At 32.1% G+C, this 26,042-nt stretch overlaps 1 protein-coding gene and 1 long non-coding RNA gene across 3 annotated transcripts; both read left to right on the top strand.

Annotated features, from left to right (window-relative positions):
• The first annotated feature begins 1,108 nt into the window (after positions 1-1,108).
• On the top strand, positions 1,109-4,332 carry LOC134684130 (uncharacterized). Of its 2 annotated transcripts, none has more exons than XM_063543411.1 (2): positions 1,109-1,184; positions 2,326-4,331. In XM_063543411.1, exon 2 carries the CDS (start codon positions 2,349-2,351, stop codon positions 4,044-4,046), a length of 1,698 nt encoding a protein of 565 aa, XP_063399481.1. In that variant the 5' UTR covers positions 1,109-1,184; positions 2,326-2,348; the 3' UTR covers positions 4,047-4,331. The 2 variants fall into 2 exon arrangements, with proteins under 2 accessions (XP_063399481.1, XP_063399482.1); XM_063543412.1 differs by having other exon boundaries at positions 1,113-1,184; positions 2,334-4,332.
• Positions 4,333-9,932: 5,600 nt separating this feature from the next.
• LOC134684129 (uncharacterized) lies at positions 9,933-25,557 on the top strand. The gene is made up of 9 exons (XR_010101177.1): positions 9,933-10,018; positions 11,007-11,067; positions 14,007-14,030; positions 19,624-19,647; positions 21,489-21,512; positions 22,633-22,656; positions 23,827-23,850; positions 24,462-24,482; positions 25,534-25,557. It is a non-coding gene; the product is annotated as an uncharacterized LOC134684129 (long non-coding RNA).
• The last annotated feature ends 485 nt before the right edge of the window (positions 25,558-26,042 follow it).

Below are 26,042 nucleotides of genomic sequence, written 5' to 3'. Positions count from 1 at the left end.
CCATGCTAATTCTAACCAGTTACTGTAAAACATGTTTTCCTATGCCAATGTTTAATTAATCTAATTTTAAAAGTGAATCTCTGCATAAAAATAACCGATTAAAAGGGCGATTTCTCGTTCACTATTGTTATTTTTTTTATTTTCATGCCCCACCTCCGATAGTAGAGGGGCATTATGTTTTCTGGTCTGTGCCTCCGTTCGTTCGTCCGTTCGTTCGTCCCGCTTCAGGTTAAAGTTTTTGGTCGAGGTAGTTTTTGATGAAGTTGAAGTCCAATCAATTTGAAACTTAGTACACATGTTCCCTATGATATGATCTTTCTTATTTTATGTCAAATTAAAGAATTTACCCCAATATCATGGTCCACTGAACAAAGAAAAAGACAGTGTGAAGCTCAGGTTAATGTTTTTGGTCAAGGTTGTTTTTGATGAAGTTGAAGTCCAATCAACTTAAAACTTAGTACACATGTTAACTATGATATGATCTTTCTAATTTTAATGCCAAATTAAAGTATTGACCCCAATTTCACGTTCCAGTGAACATGTAAAATGATAGTGCGAGTGGGACATCCGTGTACTATGGACACATTCTTGTTTTTGTGATGTTGCGGAACTCCGTACATTTATGTTGATAAGACCCAAGAGTTGTAGGTAGTCTATACATAAAAGATGGACTGGAAATACCACATTTTATTCAATTTCTTTGAGTGGACATTTTAAATATTCCTTTGAATTTTTGAATTTCTAGTAAATATTAGAAATACACATATATATACATAAATTATGTAATTGCTTTGAACTCCTGTTTATTTATCATGACTATTTAATGGAAATTGCTATTAAATTAAACAAATAATAAAACAGTAAATAAAGCTGACAAAATCGGAATTATGAAAACTATCGATTTATAATTGCAAAGCCAAATTGAAGTCAATCTAAACAGCAATAGAAATAAAATTCCCCAAATTGTGCATGTAGTGCCGGATCTTGCAAATTCATCTAGCAAATGATTTTGTTTTGCTACATTGCCTATCTTATTTCAGAAAGTGTCGCATCAAATATATTTACAAATAAAATTCGTATTTTACCACATTTAGCAATGGAAAAGAACGATAACTCAAATCATTATCAATCGATTATGTAAACAACGTACGTGTGTCACATGCCATACTTCCTTGTTACGACAGGTAAGGTTTGTTTTCTTGTGTTTTCTTTTTATAACATTAATTATACAGACCCTTGATAAGTGAAAACGGTTGAGTCATTAGCTTGAGAGTTTTCACTCGTATGACGTCATGCGCTTCGCCGTGATATTTTTTACTACTGATGACATTTCGTGGAATTTTACTAAGTTCCAGGTGAACACAACACACATTTTCAGTCTCACGCGTCCCAATTGCCATTATGACGTGTTTTTTTTGTCACCCGCTGATGCCATCATGAAGGTTTTTATGCCCCCTCTGAAGCAAAGGGGGCATTAAGTTTTACACTTATCCGTCTATACGGATAACGGGTCCGTTCGCCATGACTGCATGTTCTCCCTGGGTCCTAACGCCCCGAGTTCGTTCGCCCATTGAGAACGTGTGCCCTAGATTCGTTCTACCAACTGGTATGTTATGAGACTTACACACACTGCTTATTTCCGCAAAACACGAATCAAGTTTGAATTTTGGTGTATCCCTTATACTGTTCTAAAGTTACACCCCTTTACGAATGGAAAATGGCTGATTTTTTCGTTTGTTCTCTTACTTTAGTTTGCCCCAAACAAATGTTATTAAACTTATGAAAAAAATGTTGAAATTTTGGTTTCTGTTCACTTCCTTTAGTTTGACACAACCAATTTTTATGAAATGTGTACACAATGCTTGTTAACACAAATATCAGATCAAGTACACATTAGGGTAAACTTTTACAGTTATGAAATATGTCCCTTTATAACGTTACAGGCAAGCGGGGGCGTTATCTGTGTCCCATAGACACCATTCGCTATCTATTTTTATTTTGTGTAAGTCGCGAGCTGGAATATAACGGTTTAACATCAATAAAACATTGATAACTTGTTTGTTACAAATTTTGTACAAGACATTCTCATTTTCATATCGATTAAGCATTGTCAACATTTATGAACAAATTATTTTGGAACGACATATTCAAATTATTACACTTTAAAATTCAAATATAATATCCTTATTGAAAAGTAACAACATTTGTATGAGGTCAGTATCGTATTCGGAAAACAAAGCAAATTACACGTTTGATATCAAAATTCTTCTGATTATTATATCAAATTAAATGACGAAAATAAAGATCATATGTTTTTTTAAATAGTTTACCAGTGAGACCAACCATCAATGTCTACCAATACATCATTGTGTGCGATATGTGATCTTCGACATCTTACCGCAGCGTCCACGCACTGGTGTCCAGAATGTGAGGAATCACTTTGCAATAACTGTAAGGAACATCACAGCTTTTCGAAATCATCACGAGGCCATCAAGTCATACATATATCAGAGTACAACAATTTACCTTCGATTATCACCAATATTAACTCATTCTGCCCTTATCACAATGAGAAGTACACACAATACTGTGTAAAGCACGAAGTTCCTATTTGTTTTAAATGTATCAAAGAACATGGCAACTGCAGTGATCTGGCTCTTCTAGAAGATCTTGCACGAGACATAAAATCATCAGAGTTGTTCCGAGATATGGAACAAAGCTTGAATGATCTGAAGGTCAATTTCAATAAAATTCGAGAAAACAGAGAGTACAATATTTTAACTATTAAAGACAAGAAGAAGCAAATCGTCGAAGATGTAAGTTGTTTTAAAAAGCAGATAAACTTGCATATTGATAAGCTGCAAGAGGACTTTTTGAAGGAACTTGACAAAGTAGAAACTGAATGTTGCGAAAAGATCTATTCAACTGTTTCTTCTATCAATGACCAATATACTGAAATAATTCAGTACAACGTAGAAATCGAAAACATAAATAAATATGCTTCCGATCTACAAGCCTTCCTGGGCATGAGAGAAATCCAGAAGAATATAAACACAAGCGAGCACTGCATTCAGTCTATGGTTCAAAAAAAGAATTTAGAAAGAGTCGGGTTAGATTTTGATATCGATACTAAGTTACGAGAGTTTTTGACTAATGTTCGAAAATTTGGTTCCATCTTAGTTGATAGCTGCCAAACTGATAACATCGAATTAGTTAGGAAGAAAGACAGACAAGCTCAGATATTGGCAACAGAGGAACAGTCTATAAACAATATAAAATTAAATTTCAAGCGGAAACTAAGAACGTCATGCAACATAACAAAGGGATGTTGCGTTACTGCGAAATGTGAATACCTTTTCACAGATTATAATGAATGTAATGAGAAACTTGTGGTATTGAACTCAAATGGTAAGGCTGTATATACCATCGATCTTTCAGAGCCATATAGCGCATTCGATTTAGTATGTATAGACGACAATATAGTAGCTGTAAGTACAGGATATTCAAATGGAAATACTGGTGTGATTATTATTGATTTGACCACTAGAAAAGTAAAAAGGTTCGTTAAATTACCTTGTACACCCTATGGTATTACTTTCGATGGTGAATCTGTGATTTGCTGCTCTGACGGAAATGACATACATATTTCAATGAAAGATTTTTGCTGTACAGATATCCCAAGCCCGTGTATGTCTCAAGACTCGTACATTGCAAAGCAAGGTGACAATACTGTCTATAGCGTACCAGATGCGAATAAAGTATTTTGTTTAGATGAAGGAACATTAGTTTGGGAGTTCAAGAATGATAGTGTTTTAAAGAATCAAGGAGGGATTACTGTAGACGATAAAGGAAATGTTTTTGTCGTTGGGATGAGTTCTAAAAATATCGTTGTGATTTCTCCTGATGGTAAACAACACAAAGAGATACAAATAAAGGAATGTGGTCTCACTGAACCCAGTACAATATGTTTTGACAAAATAAACAAACAAATGCTCGTCACGAACGTATGTAATTTCGCACATCTTTATGACATTTCCTATTGTTGAATTTAGTCTTATGACTGATGCACCCGATGATCAAATTATCATCTGGCTACTTGTGTAGTCATATGACATGTTTATGTAGCGCGCATGCCAAATGACTGTTATGTTTATTTCTTTAACCTATATTTGGCACAGATGTTTTTTTCATAATTTAGTTTTAGGTATTTGTAATAAAATTTTCTTGATATTTTCAGCTCATGATCATGTTTTTAATATGTTATCACTATTACTTACACGATTTTGCATTTAAAGAATTTAAAAATTGACCTCTCTTTACAACTTGGTAATATTCGATCTCGTCTTGGTCACTATTTGATAAACATTTTGTCAAGAATTGGTTCTAATTGGTTGCGATTTTAAACCAATGATTTATTTATTATGTGATTTTCATCTTTTTAAGATAAATCAATTTGGATAACTTTATTTCTTTTTTATTATTATTAGTTTTAAAAAGAAGATGTGGTATGATTGCCAATGAGATAACTGTCCACAAGAGACCAAAAGGGCACACAAATTAACAACTATAGGTCACCGTACGGCCTTCATCAATGAACAAAGCCCATACTGCATAGTCAGCTATAAAAGGCCCCGATATGACAATGTTAAACAATTCAAACGAGAAAGCTAACGGCCTTATTTATATAGAAAAATGTGGTTGTATATACCTTTCGTAATTAATGAGTATTTGGATTTTGGATTTAGCCTTTGCTATTTCCCGAAAATGTCATATTTCAAACTGCATGTCAAAATTTTATTTGTGATTTTCTTAATAGAATATTTTAATTTACACAAGATTCACAAACACTCATTAATCTTTGAACGATGAATAAATTGGCATGGCTAAAAACGAAAAGATCAAAAAGAAAAACAATGGTGCACAAAAGTGCTCAAAAACAACATAGAGCACAGACTGTATGGTCATTGAATATTATCTTTATCGGTTGCAGAATTCATTTTGTAAATATGTATGGATAACAGTTATTAAACTCTTATAATCTTACATCCTGTCGATTCTTGTATATATTATGTTATTCCACAAATCGTGTTTTTCTCGGACTATTGATGGCGGGTTACCTCAAATCTATTGAATTTAGATTTTGTCTTATCTTGTAAACTATAGTTATTACCTTCAACGATCACATATTATTACATCTTTTAGAAAAGTATAAAATCATTCTTCAATATCCTGGAACGTCAATGATATATTAATTGATAAGAAGTAGATGACGTTTAACATGTAAGAAGAATAGTCAGAGGTATACAACTACATAGATATAGGAAGATGTGGTGTGAGTGCAACTGTCCATCCAAATAACAATTAAAAAAAAGTAAACCATTATAGGTTAATGTACGGCCTTCAACACGGAGCCTTGTCTCACACCGAACAACAAGCTATAAAGGGCCCCAAAATTACTAGTGTAAAACCATTCAAACGGGAAAACCAACAGTCTAATCTATATATAAAAAAACGAGAAACGAGAAACACGTATAAATTACATAAACAAACGGCAACTACTGTACATCAGATTCCTGACTTAGGACAGATGCAGTACCTGTTAGCATACTACCGGTTGTGTCAAAGTTCTTTGAAAGGACAGGTAGAGGTGTAAACTGTGGCAATTTACGCTTAGCTATGTACACACGTCTGTTCAGTCATAAATTTTAATAACAACTAAAAAGAGCCCATAGTGACGTCACTGATGTCGACATGGCCATATACCAGCAGTTTATAGACTATTTTTGTAGGAATTTTCATTCTTCCTTGTCACAAAACACTACTATCAACGAAAATTGCAGATTACAATACATTGTCACACTCATTAGCTGATCAAACGGATTATAAGTTATATATTAGCATTTGGAAAGTTTTGATTTTATGGTTTGTTATTACAAAACTTAGAACTAATCCAGAAATATTTCAGGTCATCACCATTGGTAACAAATCAAACAGTTGCGCTATTAAATTCAATTGGATTGGAATTAATTTGTATAATTATGGGGTGAAGTTCCTCGAGATGACACCAAATTATTAACTGAAGTAAAGTAAAGGCGACAGTAGTATACCGCTGTTCGAAAAACATAAATCGATTGAGAAAAAACAAATCCGGGTTACAAACTAAAACTGAGGTAAACACATCAACTATAAGATGAAAATAACGAAACAACAGAAACACTGAAGTGCAACAAAAAAACCAAAACAACAATGCAAAACACACAGAAACGAATTACAAGATAACAACTACAATTTTCCTGACTTGATACAAAAGAAAACTGGTGGGTTGAACCTATTTTTATGGCTAGCCAAACCTCGCACTTTTATGGCAATGTTGAATATAACACTAAAATGACAACATTGCATGCCGGGACTACAATACAAATAAATGCAAGAACATTCAAGACAGAGAAATACTCAAATAAACAATACAATAGTACATTTTGACATGCTAATAGTTATCAAAGATACTAGGCCAAAAATTTATAAAATTTAATCTGATATATATGTCAATACCGAAGTGCTGAATGCATGGCTGATACTCTCTAGGTCGATAAATGAGCTTTCATTATTCGTCTTTAGTTAGTGACTGATATTCAGATTTTAGAATTATTTTATTATCGTTTAAGTTTATGTACATCTAGTATAATCTTCGCCGAAAATTTCATTGAGACATAAGAAATTTAGCCATCTAAAAATGCTGTTAATTAGTTTATGAGATTTTTTCTCAACATTATTGAACTATCATTTAAACAAAGGTTTCAATTTGCTGTTTTTCGTTCCTTCTGGCATGTTATATAAATTTTTTCGTTTGCCATTTTCTTTCCATCTTTGGAATAATAGCATTTTCAGAAACAACTCTTTTATTCTCAGGAACATATGCAAATGACATAGTATGATCTGTTCAAATGCATAAATTAATCATGGTTATGCTGAAAATACCCTCTAGGATGTATGAGCAGATGTCTTTGAAGTATGTCAAACTCACAAATCGAAAACAAACTGACAACGCCTTGGCTAATAAAATAAAAAGACAAACAGACAAATAATAGTACAAAAGACACAAAAAAGAAAACTAAAGTCTTAGCAACACAAACCCCATCAAAAACTTGGGGTGATCTCAGGTGCTGAAATGTAAGAAATTGTTCAACAATTTCACAGGTCTAAACAACAAGAAGTTCAGAGATTCCCCGGCGTCACATGTAATGCTGATGGTGAACATAGCTTTAGTTTCACATGAAAGTGAGCCATACATAATTCTGTGTCTACAACGATAATATTGACAGTTCTACCAATCGTGATGACGTGGGTATTCTTTTTTTTTACATCTGACAATAAATATCGCACATATGCAGAAGAAAGTGAAATCTGGCATGAATTTAGTGCATTCATCTGCGATTGCACCTGAATCGTATGGGAGAGCTTTCGCCGTGATGTGTTAGTTTGATCTTTAATATAGCTAGTCAAAAAATTAAATTAATGTACCCAGTTTAAAATATATTGATGGCTGATTAATGCATAGTTTCACAGCTGTTTTCAATCCTGTTATCCCAGTAAATCTTATTCCGTGGAACATATACCTGAAAGATAGACCGGTATCGTCTTTGAAATATTCTCGACATGATGTTTGGCGTCTGGCTGTGCATCATATCAAACCTTTGGTTTTGGGAACTGAATCGATTATTGAAAGAAGGCATCTCACCAGGGACTAAGCATTCCACGTTTATAAGTGTAAGCTAAATTTGGTTGCCTTTTTGATTACTTTTTGTATTAAAAAGAAATTCATTTGTATTTCAATTGTTTCGTCAGTTTGCATGTCGATAATGTGTGTTTACCCAGTTTGGGCTCCTGGATGCTGATAATAAGCAATTAATAAGGCTATTTTGGGATGCTCAACTTATTATTTACATGATAGAAAATGGAACAATAAATAACTGGCATACAAGTGGGAGGTTTAACTAGCTTTAAAACCAGGTTTAACAACGATAGTATCAAATTACACCCAATACACTAGTCCATTTGCTCAAATTTGAATGTGATTGGGTCAATAGTTTGAGCAATGAACTGTTGATTCAATAAGTTTATGTAGCTCAGAGTTAAAATGAAAACACTTAAATCCTGGTTGAAAATGTATCTTATATATGAATATAAAAATAATCAGAACGAGAGCTCATTCCGAATTGTGTTTTCTGAAGTTGAAGGTTGGTTGAGTAAAGAATAAGTCCAGAATTTAAATCTTACTACTGAGCAGTCATTCATTGTAGAAATATTTTCATTGCGTAACTGCATTAACACTTTAATATATTATTATTTTGCAGATATGATATGTTACCAGTTTGAAATTATGCAATACAATTTATTTTCTTTACTGCCTTTGTTTAAAGTAGAAGCTGCCATAAGAAATACGAATTTATTGGGAAATAAGGTTTCTTTTGTGAATTGTACAGGATAAACCAATTTAATCATTGTTAAAGGTTCGATATGAATATTATAAAATAACCTAGATAGATGCAATTTAAAATAATTCCATGGTGATGACATTCAATCATACTTGTAGTAGCAATATCTGGCTAAAATTACATTTCTAAATTGATGGAATTTACTAACTAATGCATGTATTTTCACATTTATTACAACGGCCAGAAGTACATCAATGCCAGTAACCCGTAAAATTATGAAACCACACAATTTAGGGAAATCAACACACATGCACTAAATGACAAATTATGGTATACAAGTCTGGATTTAAATATCATATTTTAAATCGTCCTTTTATTTTACGCTTAGTACTGACAATTCAATATAACATGATAACAAATAAACAAGAATTGCAAGACAGAATAAATAGGTAATTGATCTCGTGATCTTTGATCATGAACAGTAAAATCGTTTAAGTTCTATGATCATTGCCATATATTACATGCGCATTCAGATCACATTTAACATGTAACATATAAAAATGAGAATGGAAATGGGGAATGTGCTAAAGAGACAACAACCCGACCATAGAAAAAACAACAGCAGAAGGTCACCAACAGGTCTTCAATGTAGCGAGAAATTCCCGCACCCGGAAGCGTCAATTTACTTTTAGAATAAAGCTTCTGTCATCATGTTGACCCTCGATGTTGTGTGAAGTAAATGCACCGTACTATTAATATATTCAATATTAAACTTTGTATAAATACTTATATTTATTTATTTTTGAAATTCCCTTAATAATTTATTCTTCCTGTCCGTTAGTTCATTTTACTTGGTAATCTTACATTATTATGATCATTTGTTTGATAAACAAAGTATATGACACGTAGATTTTATTTTCATTGATTTTTCTAAGTATGTTTCAGTATCGGTTTGACTAAACTTTATCTTCCTGCTCTTCATATAAGATGCATGGCTACCAAATGAGTGTTGACTGAAAAGATGTTTTAAATAACAAGCCGTTATTGTAATAGCTACATAAGCATGATAAGGTAAATGTACATTTGTATTTGTTTAAGTTTAGAACACTCGTGTAAAGCGATACGATGCTAATTTGTGATCATTTGGATTGAGTCTTTTCTTTTAGATATATATGTATATATAACTTAACGAACTTCTTGATTATAATTGCGCCTCGGTTTGACTAAACTTTATCTTCCTGCTCTTTACTCAAGATGCAAGGCTTTAAACTGAGAGTTGAAAAAATGTTTTCAAACAGCAGGACGTAATTGGTATAGCTGTATAAGGTAAACGTTCATTTGTATTTGTTTTAGTCTAGAACATTCGTGTAAAGAGATTCTATACTAATCTTTGCTCATTCTGATGAATTCATTTTTTTTTAAAATATATATGTATATATAAATTCACGAACTTCCTGATTATGATTGCGCCTCGGTTTGACTAAACTTTATCTTCATGCTCTTTGTTCAAGATGCAAGGATTTAAACTGAGAGTTGAAAAAATGTTTTCAAACAGCAGGACGTAATTGGAATAGCTGTATACGGTAAATGTTCATTTGTATTTGTTTTAGTCTAGAACACTCATGTAAAGAGATACTATAATAATCTGTGTTCATTCTAATTGATTCATTTCCTTTTAAATATATATGAATATATAAATTAACGAACTCCCTGTTACTATATAGCTAGTATTAATTGCTTCTGTTTGACCAAACTTTATCTTTCTGCTCTTCATATAAGATGCATGTCTATCAACTGAGAGTTGACAAAATTATTTTAAACAGCAAGACGTAATTGGGATAGCTTTATAAGGTAAATTTACATTTGTATTTGTTTTATTCTAGAACAGTCGTGAAAAGAGATACTCTACTAATTTGTGCTTATTCTGATGGATTAGTTTTCTTTTAAATATATATGAACATATAATATAAATTAACGAACTTCCTGATTATAATTGCGCCTCGGTTTGACTAAACTTTATCTTCCTGCTCTTCACATATTAAGATGACTATCAACCGAAAATCGATAAACAAAATGTATTTAAACAGCAAGACGTTATTGGAATAGCTATACAACATACAAAGTAAATGTACATTTGTATTTGTTTTAATCTAGAACACATATGTAAAGCTACTCTGTACTAATTTGTGCTCATTTTCATGGATTCATTTCCTTTTAAATATATATGTATATATAAATTAACGAACTTCCTGTTTATATTAATTGCGCCTCGGATTGACTAATAAACTTTATCTTCCTCCTCTTCAGACAAGATGCATGTCTATCAACTGAGAGTTGAAAAAATGTTTTTAAACAGCAAGACGTAATTGGAAATGCTATATAAGGCAGATATATACATTTGTATTTGTTCAAGTCTAGAACAGTCGTGTAAAGAGATACTATACTAATCAGTGCATTTTCTAATAGATTCATTTTCTTTTAAATATACATATATGTGGAAACAAATTATCGAACTTCCTGTTTTTAATTGCCTCGGTTGCCTCAACTTTATCTTCCTGCTCTTTATTCTAGATGCATGTCTATCAACTGAGAGTTTTTAAACAGCAAGACGTAATTGGAATAGCTATTTAAGGTAAATTTAGATTTGTATTTGTTTGAGTCTAGTGTACACTCGTGTAATGAGATACCATACTAATTTGTCTCCCTTTCTGAATCCATTGTATAAACAACTTAATCAAAGTGTGGTTCGTTTGATCTCAGTTCTGCATTTGTTAAAATCCGATCATGACGTCGAATTTCCTGATTTCCTCTGAATTTCCTGTTGTGACGTTATGAAAATAGGCGACCATGCCTGATGACGTCACATATAAGAAAGCACATCTGTTTGCAGATCATTAAAAAGAAGGAATAAGTTTGCCTGCATATTATTTGAAAATCATTAGATAAACAGATGTATTTTTGAAAAACTTTTCTACCTCAGGAATAGATTATCTTAGCTGTATTTGGTAAAACGTAGGAATGTTTGGTCCTCAATGCTTATCAACTTCGTACTTTATTTGGCCTTTAAAACATTTTTTTATTCTAGCGTCACTGATGAGTCTTATGTAGACAAAACGCGCGTCTGGCGTAAATATAAAATTTTAATCCTGGTATCTATAATGAGTTTACTTGCCTTACAAACATATTATAAGATAGCTCATATACCTTATATGATATCTTACATGTCTTATTAAGTAACGAAGATATCTTACATTGTATATAATATATTTAAACGTGTTTTATATATCTTATAAATTATATAAGATATCTTATATATTAATAAAATCAACGGCACCAATTTTGTTGCTCCAGATGCGCATTTTGACAAAACATGTCTCTTCAGTGATGCTCGTGGCCAAAATATTTGAAATCCAAAGCTTATATAAAAGATGGAAGAGCTAGAATCCAAAAGGTCCAAAAAGTATAGTCAAATTCGTAAAAGGAATCAGAGCTTTGCACGAGGGAGATACATTCCTTAATTTAAAATAATTTCTAATATTTTGTAACAGCAAATTTTAATAACACAATAAATCCGTATTTTCATGCCAGTACCGAAGTACTGGCTACTGGGCTGGTGATACCCTCGGGGACTAATAGTCCACCAGCAGAGGCATCGACCCAGTGGTAGTAATAAAATCAACGGTACCAATTTTATTGCACCAGATGCGCATTTCGACAAAACATGTCTCTTCAGTGATGCTCGTGGCCAAAATATTTGAAATCCAAAGCTTATATAAAAGATGGAAGAGCTAGAATCCAAAAGGTCCAAAAAGTATAGTAAAATTCGTAAAAGGAATCAGAGCTTTGCATGAAGGAGATACATTCCTTAATTTGAAATAATTTCTAATATTTTGTAACAGCAAATTTTAATAACACAATAAATCCGTATTTTCAAGCCAGTACCGAAGTACTGGCTACTGGGCTGGTGATACCCTCGGGGACTAATAGTCCACCAGCAGAGGCATCGACCCAGTGGTAGTAATAAAATCAACGGTACCAATTTTGTTGCACCAGATGCGCATTTCGACAAAACATGTCTCTTCAGTGATGCTCGTGGCCAAAATATTTGAAATCCAAAGCTTATATAAAAGATGGAAGAGCTAGAATCCAAAAGGTCCAAAAAGTATAGTCAAATTCGTAAAAGGAATCAGAGCTTTGCATGAGGGAGATACATTCCTTAATTTAAAATAATTTCTAATATTTTGTAACAGCAAATTTTAATAACACAATAAATCCGTATTTTCAAGCCAGTACCGAAGTACTGGCTACTGGGCTGGTGATACCCTCGGGGACTAATAGTCCACCAGCAGAGGCATCGACCCAGTGGTAGTAATAAAATCAACGGTACCAATTGTGTTGCACCAGATGCGCATTTCGACAAAACATGTCTCGTCAGTGATGCTCGTGGCCAAAATATTTGAAATCCAAAGCTTATATAAAAGATGGAAGAGCTAGAATCCAAAAGGTCCAAAAAGTATAGTCAAATTCGTAAAAGGAATCAGAGCTTTGCATGAGGGAGATACATTCCTTAATTTAAAATAATTTCTAATATTATGTAACAGCAAATTTTAATAACACAATAAATCCGTATTTGCATGACAGTACCGAAGTACTGGCTACTGGGCTGGTGATACCCTCGGGGACTAATAGTCCACCAGCAGAGGCATCGACCCAGTGGTAGTAATAAAATCAACGGTTACAATTTTGTTGCACCAGATGCGCATTTCGACAAAACATGTCTCTTCAGTGATGCTCGTGGCCAAAATATTTGAAATCCAAAGCTTATATAAAAGATGGAAGAGCTAGAATCCAAACGGTCAAAAATAATCTTAAATTATAAGATATCTTATATATTAAATTATAAGATATATTATATATTAAATTAGACATCTAATATATTTTATAAGATATATTATATATCAGATGAGTTATCTTATATATTATATGAGTTATCTCATATTTTAAATGAGATATCTTGAAATTCGAATAAATTATAAAACCGAATGACGTTTACCACAGGTCCTTGATTCGTCAATCTGAAAAAAAACATAAGCTAAGGGAATAAAAAAATTCATGAACTAGTAATTTAAAAAAAGTCCTTATTTTTTGTTATTTTTTTCGCACTTACTACTGACAATATAGCATCAACAGTAATAAAATAAACATGTGTAGGCAAGAAGGAATATGTGATTTTATCTTTAGTAATGAAAAAGTCGTCGTTTACGCTCCATAAATAGTGGCAAATACAACATGCAAGTTCAGAATAAAGTAAACATGCATCACTTTATTTTTCAAATAACATATATATCATCATGTTGGTCCTCAGTACCTAAAGCGCTTATTTGAAAAAAAATATCTAATTTTTGTTTTAAAAATTATGAAATATAATGGTGATAAGTTAAGCTTATAAATAAAGGCAACAGTAGTATACCTATTGTTATAAGTTCATCAATACATTGGAAAAACTGAGTAAATCAATATATTAGAGTGACAAGTTTTGTTTACAAACATGTTAAAAAAAATCTTTTGTAGGATATAATGGCAAGTCGATCTAAGGTAAGATTTTCTGCTTAACAGTCAGTTATCAATTGATGCCTATAAACGGTATAGCATAATACTAGTTTTTTTTATATGCATGTATTCCACTTACATATTTTGAGTCAGACTGATTTTCATTCAATACTTCAATGAAGTCTGAATCCATGCATCTTTCTTTAACTTATTGTAATCAAAACAATATTTTTCATTAATTTCTATGCATTTGAACGCTTTTGACGCATGAAATTTATTACTTTTCGGTTCCGTATACTGTGGATTCATTATTGTTCGTTGGATACCAATTTTCGTTGATTTCATGGGTACAGGTAAACCACGAAATTAAATGTTCAAAGAATGACAAATTTTCTATAGACTTGTATGCAGACCTGGGCAAAATCACGAAATTAGAAATCCGCGAACATACAAGTTTGCCTTTATGCACGAAAATTGGTACCCACGAAAATAAATGAATCTACAGTATCACAGAACTGGGTTGTTATCTCTGCTGCTGCACTATCAGTCCCCGAGGGTATCATCATGTTCAGTGGCCATACTTCAGTACTGATGTGGTTTATAAGACAATAACAATCAAAACCAAAGAGTAAACAAAGACTCATAAAACCAAAGGACATTTACATCAACAGTTACAAGATTGATCGTTTATATAAATATACAGCGTTAATTTCCATTGTTTAACGCGAGCGTACATTTTAAATGAACAAATTGAATGAAAACTACGGTTCCTAATTTGTACATTGTGATTAAAAGTTCGTATGTATAATTACTTTCATTTGTATCTTACTTTGTCTTGAATTGGTCTCGTCGTACTATTGCAAATATTCAATTTCATGACTGCATCAAGTGTTTCTATCAGTTTACCATAGTGCTATCACATGGTAAGGTTAGAAATTAATGGTAAACCCTAGTTTTAAGTGTTTTAATGTCTTATCTTATCGTTTTAATTTATTGACATTACTGCACGATCCGATTTTCAATGAACAGTGGTAAGGTAATCGTTGCAAGAAATCCCGCTCAAACTTTTATGAAAGACGGTTTTAACTTTGAATTGTTGCGAGAGTTTATGTTCTATGTTGAAGGCACTTGTATATAGTGACCTGAAATACAAGTACTGTTCCATTGAGTTTAGGTACATGTCTTCTGTTTCTGTCCCTGACCCATGTTTTCTGTATTCGGCATGTTTAATGCATCATGCCATGATACATTGTTACGTGTACCGTGATGAACTTTCGTGAAGGACTGCTTTATGGTGTTTTTTTTACATGGAACTCCTGAGCAGACTATAACTTTTTGACTCTTGGCCTATGCATGCACTTTTGGTGTGTCATCATGATACAGTGTGTTCCTTTGTATATTACCCTGACCTAGAAGTATAATTCTAAATTGACCTTGCTTCTGAATATGTAGCAAGAAGATGTATTGTCATAAAATGGTGAGTTTTATGGCACGAGAAACCTTATATGATCTTGACCTTTCCCCTCATTGTACAACTTGTATATTTTGTTTGAAGTATATGGAGAATCGTCTGATTGCACTCATATCCTTTATTCTTATATCTATAATAAATATATAGTATCTATATTAAATATATAGTATCTATATTAAATATATAGATATATTTGAATGTTTTTAATTGTAAGATCGGTTTTATATATTGGAGTTTGAACTAGTACACATTTTGTTAAGGGGCCATCTGAAGTCCGCCGCCGGGCGAGGGATTTTCTCACTTTGTTAAAAACCCATTGGTGACCTTTGACTGGATTTTTTTGTCATGTTACTGTCTCTTAAACACATTTCAGATTTCCATTCTCAATTTTTGATATGAAGAATGTTTTGATCAAATGAAAACTAAATCTTTTAATTGCCGTGAAAAATTAGAAAGAACATTTACTTCTCTAGTAGCACCATGTGCTGCCAGTTGTGATAGCTAGATAATTTTAAATGGTTCAATCATTTTACCTTGGATTTTATTTCATGGACATGTTGATATGGATAGTCTGTTAAAGCATCTTAAAAATCACATGAAGGTATACGCATAGCAATAAACTGAACTCATTGCGAAGAACCTTTAAAAAGTACACTTATACAAAAGAGCTCAATCTAGTGAAACACTTTTTTATGCTGGTCACTGTCTGTTATCAAACTGCACCGCCATCCTTAAAAAAATATGCAAGTTAGTTCTAATAGAAGTAGAAGCCAAAGGAAGTAAATAAACCGTTTACTGAAATAAATGTACAATATGTCTATGGACCCCAGCTGGCCCTGCTTGTGAAAAGTTAACTTTCACATACAGAAACAGGATTCACGTAATTTTGACTGTTTAGTGACCATAAGCATTGTGTTTAAGTTTCTAAACATTTGGTTGAGGCAACTAAAGTTAAAGAACAGAAACAACAGATTAAGCATATTTCCTATCTTTAGTCTACGTGTTGATATTTGTATCATTAGTACTAGTACCAACTTCATACATCTAATAATTCTTGACCAGTAATACCACCCAATATCGAACTTGATAGAGCTGTGTTCTAAGGTAAAAAGCATTACGTATAAGGTTAATAAAATTTGATTGAGTCAAACTTATTTAAAAGAACGAAAACGCAAATTCGATATTTTCTATGTTTTTAAAGGAACATGATAACTCTTGAACGGTAAAGTGACGCTACCAAATTTCAAATTCAGTGTTTTGTATGTGGAAATAACCATTGGCCCAGGTTAGGGAGATGTGAAGACCCCATTAACATGTTCAACCCCGCCCTATTCAGTATGCATGTGCCAGTCGCAAGTCAGTGGCCTAGATACATTTGTTCGTTTCTTTCCTCGTTTGGATTTCGTTTTATCGTGGTGTTTTCTATGTTGTGATGTTATAATATTGTTTCATCCGGCTGCAAATGTTTGCACCTGTCCTAAGTCAGGAATCTGATGTACAGTAGTAATCGTTTGTTTGTGGAATTTATACGCTTTTCTCGTTCCTCGTTTTTTTTATTTAGATTAGACCGTTGGTTTTCTCGATCGAATTGTTTTACACTAGTAATTTTGGGGCCCTTTATAGCTTGTGGTTCGGTAAGAGCCAAGGCTCCGTGTTGAAGGCCTTACATTGACCTATAATGGTTTACTTTTATAAATTGACATTTGGATAGAGATTTGTCTCATTGGCACTCATACATCTTCTATACCTATCTGCTCATTGTTGAAGGCCGTATGGTGACATGTAGTTGTTAATTTCTATGTTACTTGGTCTCTTGTGGAGAGTTCTTCTTTGCCACATAATGTGAAGGGTGGGGATCCTGATAGCATGTTTAATCCGCCACATTCTGTTTGTATGTACCTGTCCAAAGTCAGGAGACTGTAATTTATGAATTGTCGTTTGTTTAAGTGTGGCATATTTGTTTTTGTTCATTTTTTGAATAATGATTTGTCCGTTTCTTTTCTCGTTTGAAATGATTTACATTGTCATTTCGGTGCTTTTTATAGCTGACTATGCGGTACGGACTTTGCTCATTGTTGAATGCCGTAGGATCATGACTTATAGCTGTTAATTTCTGTGTCATTTAGTCTTTTGTGGAGTGTTCTTATTGGCACTCATGTCATGTCTTCTTTTTTATTTTGTGTATAAATTTTGCAGTATTTGGTTGAGGCAACTAAAGTTAAAAGAACGGAATCCTTGTTTTTTGGACGTTCGGGACGAACGAACTAGAGTAACTCAGTAGTTTATATGCCCCTTTTCTATGGCACCAACACAGAAGTTCTGACAAGTGTGCTGATGCTACTCATTCCACCAGCACTGTCATTAACACACACACATACACCAAAACACACACTCAAATACACACACACACACAATTTTATTATAAAAATATTCAATCTTCATTTTGATTTGATTCTTTTTGGCCTATAATGATTATATGCATGCCTTAATTTAACAAGTAGTATCAAATTTGACAAATTTATGGTACATATACATTTTTGTTATATTTTATAACTTATTTTTCAATGAAACTTAAATTGATCATCAATTTCTTTTTATATGTCTTTTAAGATTCCGTTTTGAACAACACGATTTGTTACATATAATACTTCACACGTATTTCTATCAAATCAGACATTATTAAAAAGCAGCTAATAAATAAAATGCATTCGAACTTTAAATGTGCATTTAAATATATATGCAAGTCAACTGGTCAAGTGGCTAGATGCATATATCGTTGGCCAATTGAACGACAGGTATCCAAATTTTGGTGTTTTAAAACGTCTAGAAATATTAACGGAAATAAATAAAGACAGAACGACTGAATTAAATAAAATAATGTTCGATATAATGTACCATTTCGATTTATTTTTAAAATCTAAACGATGCTTTATTTTTATCTAGTTTCCAAATCATTAGAATGAGAAAATAAATACCTTACAGCTTCTTTAACCGTCGATCCTGAAATGTTTAATGTTATAAAACAATTTTAGCGTCTTTGACCTACTTTACATTTTTATTCGGATACTTGTGGTTATCTTCTCCAAGTTCAACGGGAACATTAGAATAATCTAGAATAGAACCCAGATGGAACCAGGAATTCGGGTTGCTATAACCAAACAACCCGGATGTTGAACCAGTTACCATGGTTTCGAACCAAAGAACCAAGGTTCAGAACCAAACAACCCAGATGGAACCAAGGTTTAGAACCAGAGTGCCCGGATAGAACCTTATTGCATTCGGAATTCTCATGACTTTTTATACCTTCAACGTATTTTCCAAATCATTTATTTATTTAGTATATTTATATATAATTAATAATAAATAAGAAACAACACGAACTCCACTTAAAACAGGAAGTGAAATCATGTGCTCCGGAACGGTAAGCATTTCCTGCACCGTATACGGCACCAGTAAAAAATATAAATTTTGAAATTATAAAGAAACTCAGTTTTCATCTCACTCAGTTAAAGTTTAACAATACAGCTGTTTCACAAACCATGCCTGGCTAAAAAGAATAGGAATTCCTATGCTAAATATTTACAATTGCAACATCTCAAGTCGAAATGGTTGTCAAATGAGGTTGTACCATTTTTCATTTTTATTGTTCGTAAGAAGTATGCACCTTGATTGCTTGGCGACTTTCTGTTTTTCGTATATAATACGCAACTATGTTTAATGTATATAATGTTTGTAAGTCGTACATGTACATTTAAGTATAATCTAACATAGATCTCATTTTCATGGATCATTGGTCAACGATTTTTTGTGTTTTGGTGTGTTTTTTAATTACCTTACAATAAGCAAAAGTAGATGTCTGCCTGACAGGATTTATGTGACCTTGGTCTCATAATCTTGAATCTTAAAACAAGTTAAGTCAATGTGATACTTGTCGATAAATCTTTATCTTTGAAACTTTCAAAATACAAATGAATTTTCCTTAAGCAGGCGATTCATATAAACGTGTGCACTCTTGCTAAGAACTATCAGGTTAACTCGCTTTGTAATAATTGAAAGGTTTAAGGTAAACCATGGTTTCAATTTGAGTATACCATAATGTCAACAGCAATGATTAAAATGTTTTTCGTTAAAATAATAACTCTAAAATGTCTTGTTTTTTATTTTCAGGGTAAAAAGTCAAGTTCGGATGAGGTAATACTTATCTTGTCATGTGATATACTGTTGTCTTTACTTTGTAAAGAAAGTTAATTTGTTTGTAAATGCAAATAACATATCTTGAGACAGACATGTCGGTCGGTAGTGGTCCAATATTCAATATTTTAATAAACATGATACTGTGGATTTATTTATTTTTGTGGGTCCAGTTTTCGTGGATTAAGCAGAACTTGTATAGTTGTGGATTTTTCAAAAATCTTCATAAATTCCTATACAAAATTTGTATTCATTGGAAATTTGAATACGCGATTCCTAGCATACCACGAAATCCACGAAAATTGGTATCCAACGAAAAATAATGAATCTACAGTAACGTTTAAGTTTATATTGTTTTTTCTTTTCCTGATATCAAAACCGTAGCTTGCATTTCTATTCATTTGTTTAATGACATATAGAGAGAAATGTTATGACGATATCTTATTAGTTTTATATTTAAAACACTGGTGAAGATAAGTAAAATAAAAAAAGAATAAGATGTATTGTTACTCAGCCCATCAGCTGGTTGATCACCCTTCACCCTACATTTGTTTAGATCACCGGAATACATCCGTTTTTTTCGGGTGGTATTTGTTTTGTCTAATATCAGTTTTCTTTGACAAGTTTAATTCAATCTTCATTTAAAAGAGGGTCGGACATAGAGGGACAGTCAAACTCATAAATAGAAAATAAACTGATAACGTCATGGCTAAAAAAGAAAAGACAAACAGACAAATAATAGTACACAAGTCACAACATAGAAAACTAAAACCTGAGCACACGGGTCCAACCAAAAACTGGGGGTGATCACACAAGTGCTCAGGAAGGGTAGACAGACCCTGCTCCATATGTGACACCTGCCGTGTTTTTCATGTTATTACAAAATCGGTAAATAGTCTAATTTGGTAGGTCACATTCGTCAACCGGGAACGAGATTGACGAAACGTTTTTCTGAACAATAGTTCTGGTCCTGTTGTATTTAAATAGCTCTCTGTGACGTTTAGTTGTAATAACTTGCGGACCATTCAGTCAATCCTCTATAAAAGTACATTCTCAATTACAAATGGTGATCAAATGTGTCTCAGCATCTTTCCACTCATACTGTTCAGAAGATTTGACCTTAGATTGCCTTTATAAAGACAGTTGAACAATTGTGAGTAAAATATTGATTGCTGTCATTTGAACATCGTCTTGTTAAATCGGAAAAACGAAGTCTCTTATTTTTGTAAAACTATGAAATTAGTATGTGCTCAGACAAGATAATAATGAAGAAACCACAGTTTAAAAAAAAGAGTTTCACAACTTTAACATTGAAAGTTTTGGAATACTAAGTAATCTTGATGTGATATTTTGACTGCAATAATGAAAAAAACACACATTTAACAATTGCATTCGTCCGGAACACTTTTCTGGATTTACCTTCTTCAGGAACGCTCAAATACAAACATTTAAATCTGACGGATGTATAAGTACCGAAACAGATGAAGAGCTATATGACAAAATTACCTTAAACAAATAGATAAATTCATCTAAGACCAACTTTGCTTGAGGGAGTTGAAACCTTAGTTTCTTTATAATTTCAAAATTTATAAACAGACAATTTTAGAAAGGTTTGTTATAAATTATATAAGTACCGAAGTCCTGACTACTGAGCTGATTATACCCTCGACCCAGTGATGTAAAAATTGAAAACAACTCTTTTAATAATTTCATGCGTCCGAAGCGCTTTATTTGAATTAACCTTCATCAGGAACGCTCAAAGCAAAACATTAGAATATTCATCGTAGAAATAGCAACTACTGTTTATAAACATAATGAAATGTTTTCTTTTTCTTTTGCAGGATTCAAAGAATAGTTCCGATGAAGTAAGTGTTTTCTCCTTTAAATCATTTAATGTATTGTTGTCTATAATTTGTAAACAAAAATTATTTAAAAAAAACAATTTAGTAATCTTGTTTTGAAATGCACATTATCTTGTTCAAGATTAGGCTACCCTTTTTGGACTTTTAAAACTTTGTATAAGGGATGGATAATTATTTATTTTTAACTCGATCATCACCGGAGAGCAAATGACTGTCGAAATGCGTATCTAGTGTATTTAAATTAGTATCGTTTATGTTATTTTTTTCCACTCAGCCAATGCCTCTGATGACAGACTGACTGATCGTATCAATAACCAAGTAGCCTTAACTACAATACTGACATGAAAATATGGTCGGTAGAAGTTAAACAATTCTTTTTTTTTTATTTCAGCCTCAGTTAGTATACTTTCTTCGAACAAATTTCGTACAAAACGATAGATTACATTTCTATTCATACATTATATTGAGTAAAATAACGAGTGTCTATTATGATGAATAAATTTAAACAATGAAAACGATAGACATGTTATATGGAATTACTAAATAAATGTTATTTCAATCGATCGGGCAGATTTTACGTTTTAATTTGTATATGGACAGTCTATTTGAAGACATGCGTGATAAGAATGATGGCCGTTATAATTGTAACTGATTTCTAATCACATATCAGTGTCACAAACCGGATATGAAAATGAACTGAGTGTATGATTTTGGACGAATAACTAGACACTTCTTTAATGAGTTTACCCCGACACATTTGCGTTCAGATGGACTGGTCTTAAATAAACGAACTGATTAAACTCCGCTCAGTCAAGTGAAATAATTACAGTAATATCTGTTCGCTAAATCTTTTATCAAACGCCATTTTTCGAGAACGCTTGGATATATCCTATTTTTAATGATAATCGTAAAGCTTAATCTTAGCTTTCTTTAACTTCTGAGATTTTCACTGTAATATTTACTTTTATTATGTTTATTAATAATCTTGTTGTTATTGTTTATTGCATGTTTATTGTTATGTCGTGTCACATACTATAAATATGTTGTTGTTATAGCAATAAAGATTGAAATGAATTGTATTGACATTGTATACCAATATGATCATTTGATTTCTTTTTTGCAGGATAATAGTAAAAGGAGGAATTTGGTAAGATTTCTTTTCGAAAGTGAATTGTCATGTGATGCATTGTTAATAATGAACTGTAACGAAAGATATATTGAAATGAACATGGCATATTTGAGTTGAACTGATTTTCATAAATGGAACATCATATACTTTAATAAAGCCATAATAATACAACATAAACTCATCATAGATACCAGGATTAATTTTTTGATTACGCTAAACGCGCGTGTCGTCTAAAAAAGACTGATCAGTGATTCTCGAATCCAATTAAGTTAAAAAGGCTAAATAAAGCACAAAGTTGAAGAGTTGAATTTAATTAATATTGTTACACAAAAACAATAGATTGCATTTTTTTCTCATTTGTTGTTCTTAAAGGAAAGTCATGACCCGTACTAACTCATTTAATATTAAAAAAAACTTGAAAAGACAAGACATATATACTATCTGTTCTTCCTCTATCCTTCCTTCTGTAAATTGATCAAACTACTATTTTTCCAGTGTACCTGAGTATATCCGAGTATTGAGGGACTTTGTATTGCCTTATCTTAGTTTTCTTCAACTTTGATTTTCCTATCTCCCTTTTTGGGATGAAGAGTTATGTTCCACGTTTGATTGAAAAGTATTTCATATATCTTTTTGTGGATAACTTAGTAAACATTCAATTATTTTTTGTCAATTTCCCAAATCTAAATGAAGGTAAAATGGAACTGTGCCAATTTTACTTCTTGACTTAAAAAGGAGTTATGATTTATTAATGTTATACAATTAAAAATAAAATTTTAGCAACGATTTGGTTGTTTTCATTTCAACAGAGTCGTATATATTAAAAAATATATATATTTAGTCGTTAAAAAAATTCCCAATATATTTGGTATGTGATAATCAAGGCTATTGGTTAACCATAATTTGGTGAAAGTAGAGATGCGTTCTTTACAAAAGAGGGGTGAAAGATACCAGAGGGACAGTCAACCTCATGGCTAAAAATAAAAAGACAAACAGACAAATAATAGCGCACAAGACACAACATAGACAACTAAAGACCAAGCAACACGAACCCCGCCAAAAACCGGCGGAGATCATCTAAAGAATTAGAACAATCCAAATATGACACCATGCTGATTGATGATTTTAAAATGACAGCTCCTGCATTCAAACATAATGATGCTAAAATGTCTTCTTTTTATTTTTCAGGATATAGCAGCAAGTGTGTTTGATGTAAGTTGTTCTTCACTCAATAGTTTGGTTTTATGTTCTGTATACAAATCGCCGTTTCAGAATCTAATGCATTCTGGGTAATATGTTCAAAAGCGTACACCAGCACGTTGAGATTGGATCAATACGTTCTAAACAATGAAAATCCATCCAATGACATAACTCTATTTTCATTTTGGTGTACAGACAATGAAATTACCCACAGTCCTTTCGATTTTTAAAAGGTGAATTATATGGTATAGGTTGTCTTAAATTCACATAACATCTTTAGAGCCCTGCAGATTTCTATTAGTCGGTCTGTATCGGTCAAACAATCAAACAATCATTTATCCATTAGTTAATATATATTTTTCTAAACTACTGATTTCTCAACAAAACAACAATTTCAATTGATTTGTTATGTAGTGTGAAACATAATGGCAATATATTATCGTATTTATCTTAAATGGCAAAAACTGACATAATGATTTGTATAAAATTCTCATATTTCACAAATAACATACTTAAATGTAGATCCAGAGTTCAAAATGATTAAATTGAACTATAAACAATACATCGACTCAATAAATGTTTTCAAACATGACGTTAATCAATGTCTTCATGTTCATTTTCAGGATATGGCGAGTTTGTTTGATGTAAGAATTTCTACTAAAAAGTTAAATATTATTATGTCATGTATTCTTGACTTTAGATGAACAAAAAGATACAGGTCTAAGTATTAATATTCTGCAAAGCACCTAACAAGTTTTGAGTTAGTTCTATTTCTTGAAGTCGGCCTGTATAGGCCAATCAATCTTCTCTGATAAAGACTTTAGGAAAAAAGAAGTATCCTGAACTAATTTCAAACAAAACTTTAACTGTTACTGTATTTCTTATATATATTTTTTTATTTTTAGAAACATAACCACAATATAGTATCATAATTATTTCAAAACACTGATAACGGATGCACATACGTATGGTATCTGTTGTTCAATTTTAATGTGTATTTTTTCTATAAATTCTATTGAAAGACATTAGCGTATAATATTCTTGTTTTACAAATTACATCGCCTGTTTACAGGCTTATACAATTTCATGACTGGTCAGTAGATGTCAGACCTTTACTGTTCTGATTAAAATAGATACTTATTTACTAACAATATTTCAAACAAAACTATAGATTGGATCTGTGTTCATTTTTTATTTTGAGATTATGGTAATGACAAATAATTTCACAATTACAATAAAATACTGACAATGGATGGACATGCTAAATGGTATCTGCTGTTTCTTCCGTCTTTCTGCCTTTCTTTATAGAAAATCAATCTATGCTTAGGAGAGAAAAAACTTCAATCTAGTCTTAGAGAGATAAAATATTCATCAACTTTTAAAAGTATTTGGAACAAATTATAATCGTTTAAATAACAAATCATATAAACATAATAAACAAGCATGATAAATTATCATATGATGTATTGCTGTCCATAATTTTTAGAGAAAATTCAAGGTCTTTGAGATGAAGAACAGCAAGGAAAGTGCTTTTCCTCTCCTAATTTATTGTATTGATGTGCATGTTAGGAATTTTTGTCATAGATGCATACCCAATATCTTTTTATATTTCTATTAACATCACGATAGACATGTTCATCGTAAAATTAAAACTCACGTTTACAAACTCGAGATTAGTTTTGTTTTATTTTGCAGGATAAAAAAGCAGTGCAGAAAATAGTAAGATTTTTTAACGAAATTTAAATGACATGTGATGTATGGTTGTCTATGTAAAGAAATATACAATGTTCATATAGAAGTTACAATTTATGAAAGAAAATCCATTATAGGTCAAAGTACGGTCTTCAACAGGAAGCTTGGCTTACACAGAACGGTAAGATCTAAACGGCCCCCCAACAAACTAGTGTAAAACTATTCAAACGGTAAAACCTGCGGTCTAATCTATATTGAAAAAACAAGAGAATCACTTATGAACATCATCAACAAACGACAACCACTGAAGATCACTTAAATTGCAAACAAATGCATCGGGTATGAACGTTTCAATAGGAATTGACCTTCTTCCTTACCAGGAACAATAGAATAACAGATTTGTATATGAAGTTTTATAAATCATAATCAAGGTAAAACGTAATTATGCAGAATTTCACTGTTTCTGCACACTATTGATGAACTTTGCATGGATTGACCATAACCTAAAAAAG

The sequence above is a fragment of the Mytilus trossulus genome, chromosome 9 (genome assembly GCF_036588685.1).
Source record: "Mytilus trossulus isolate FHL-02 chromosome 9, PNRI_Mtr1.1.1.hap1, whole genome shotgun sequence".
Classification (NCBI taxonomy): domain Eukaryota; kingdom Metazoa; phylum Mollusca; class Bivalvia; order Mytilida; family Mytilidae; genus Mytilus; species Mytilus trossulus.
This window is presented reverse-complemented; position numbering and strand designations above follow the sequence as displayed.

Coding starts and splice junctions, on each gene's coding strand:
- LOC134684130 (XM_063543412.1), top strand. CDS start 2,349: ATGTCTACCAATACATCATTGTGTGCGATATGTGATCTTCGACATCTT.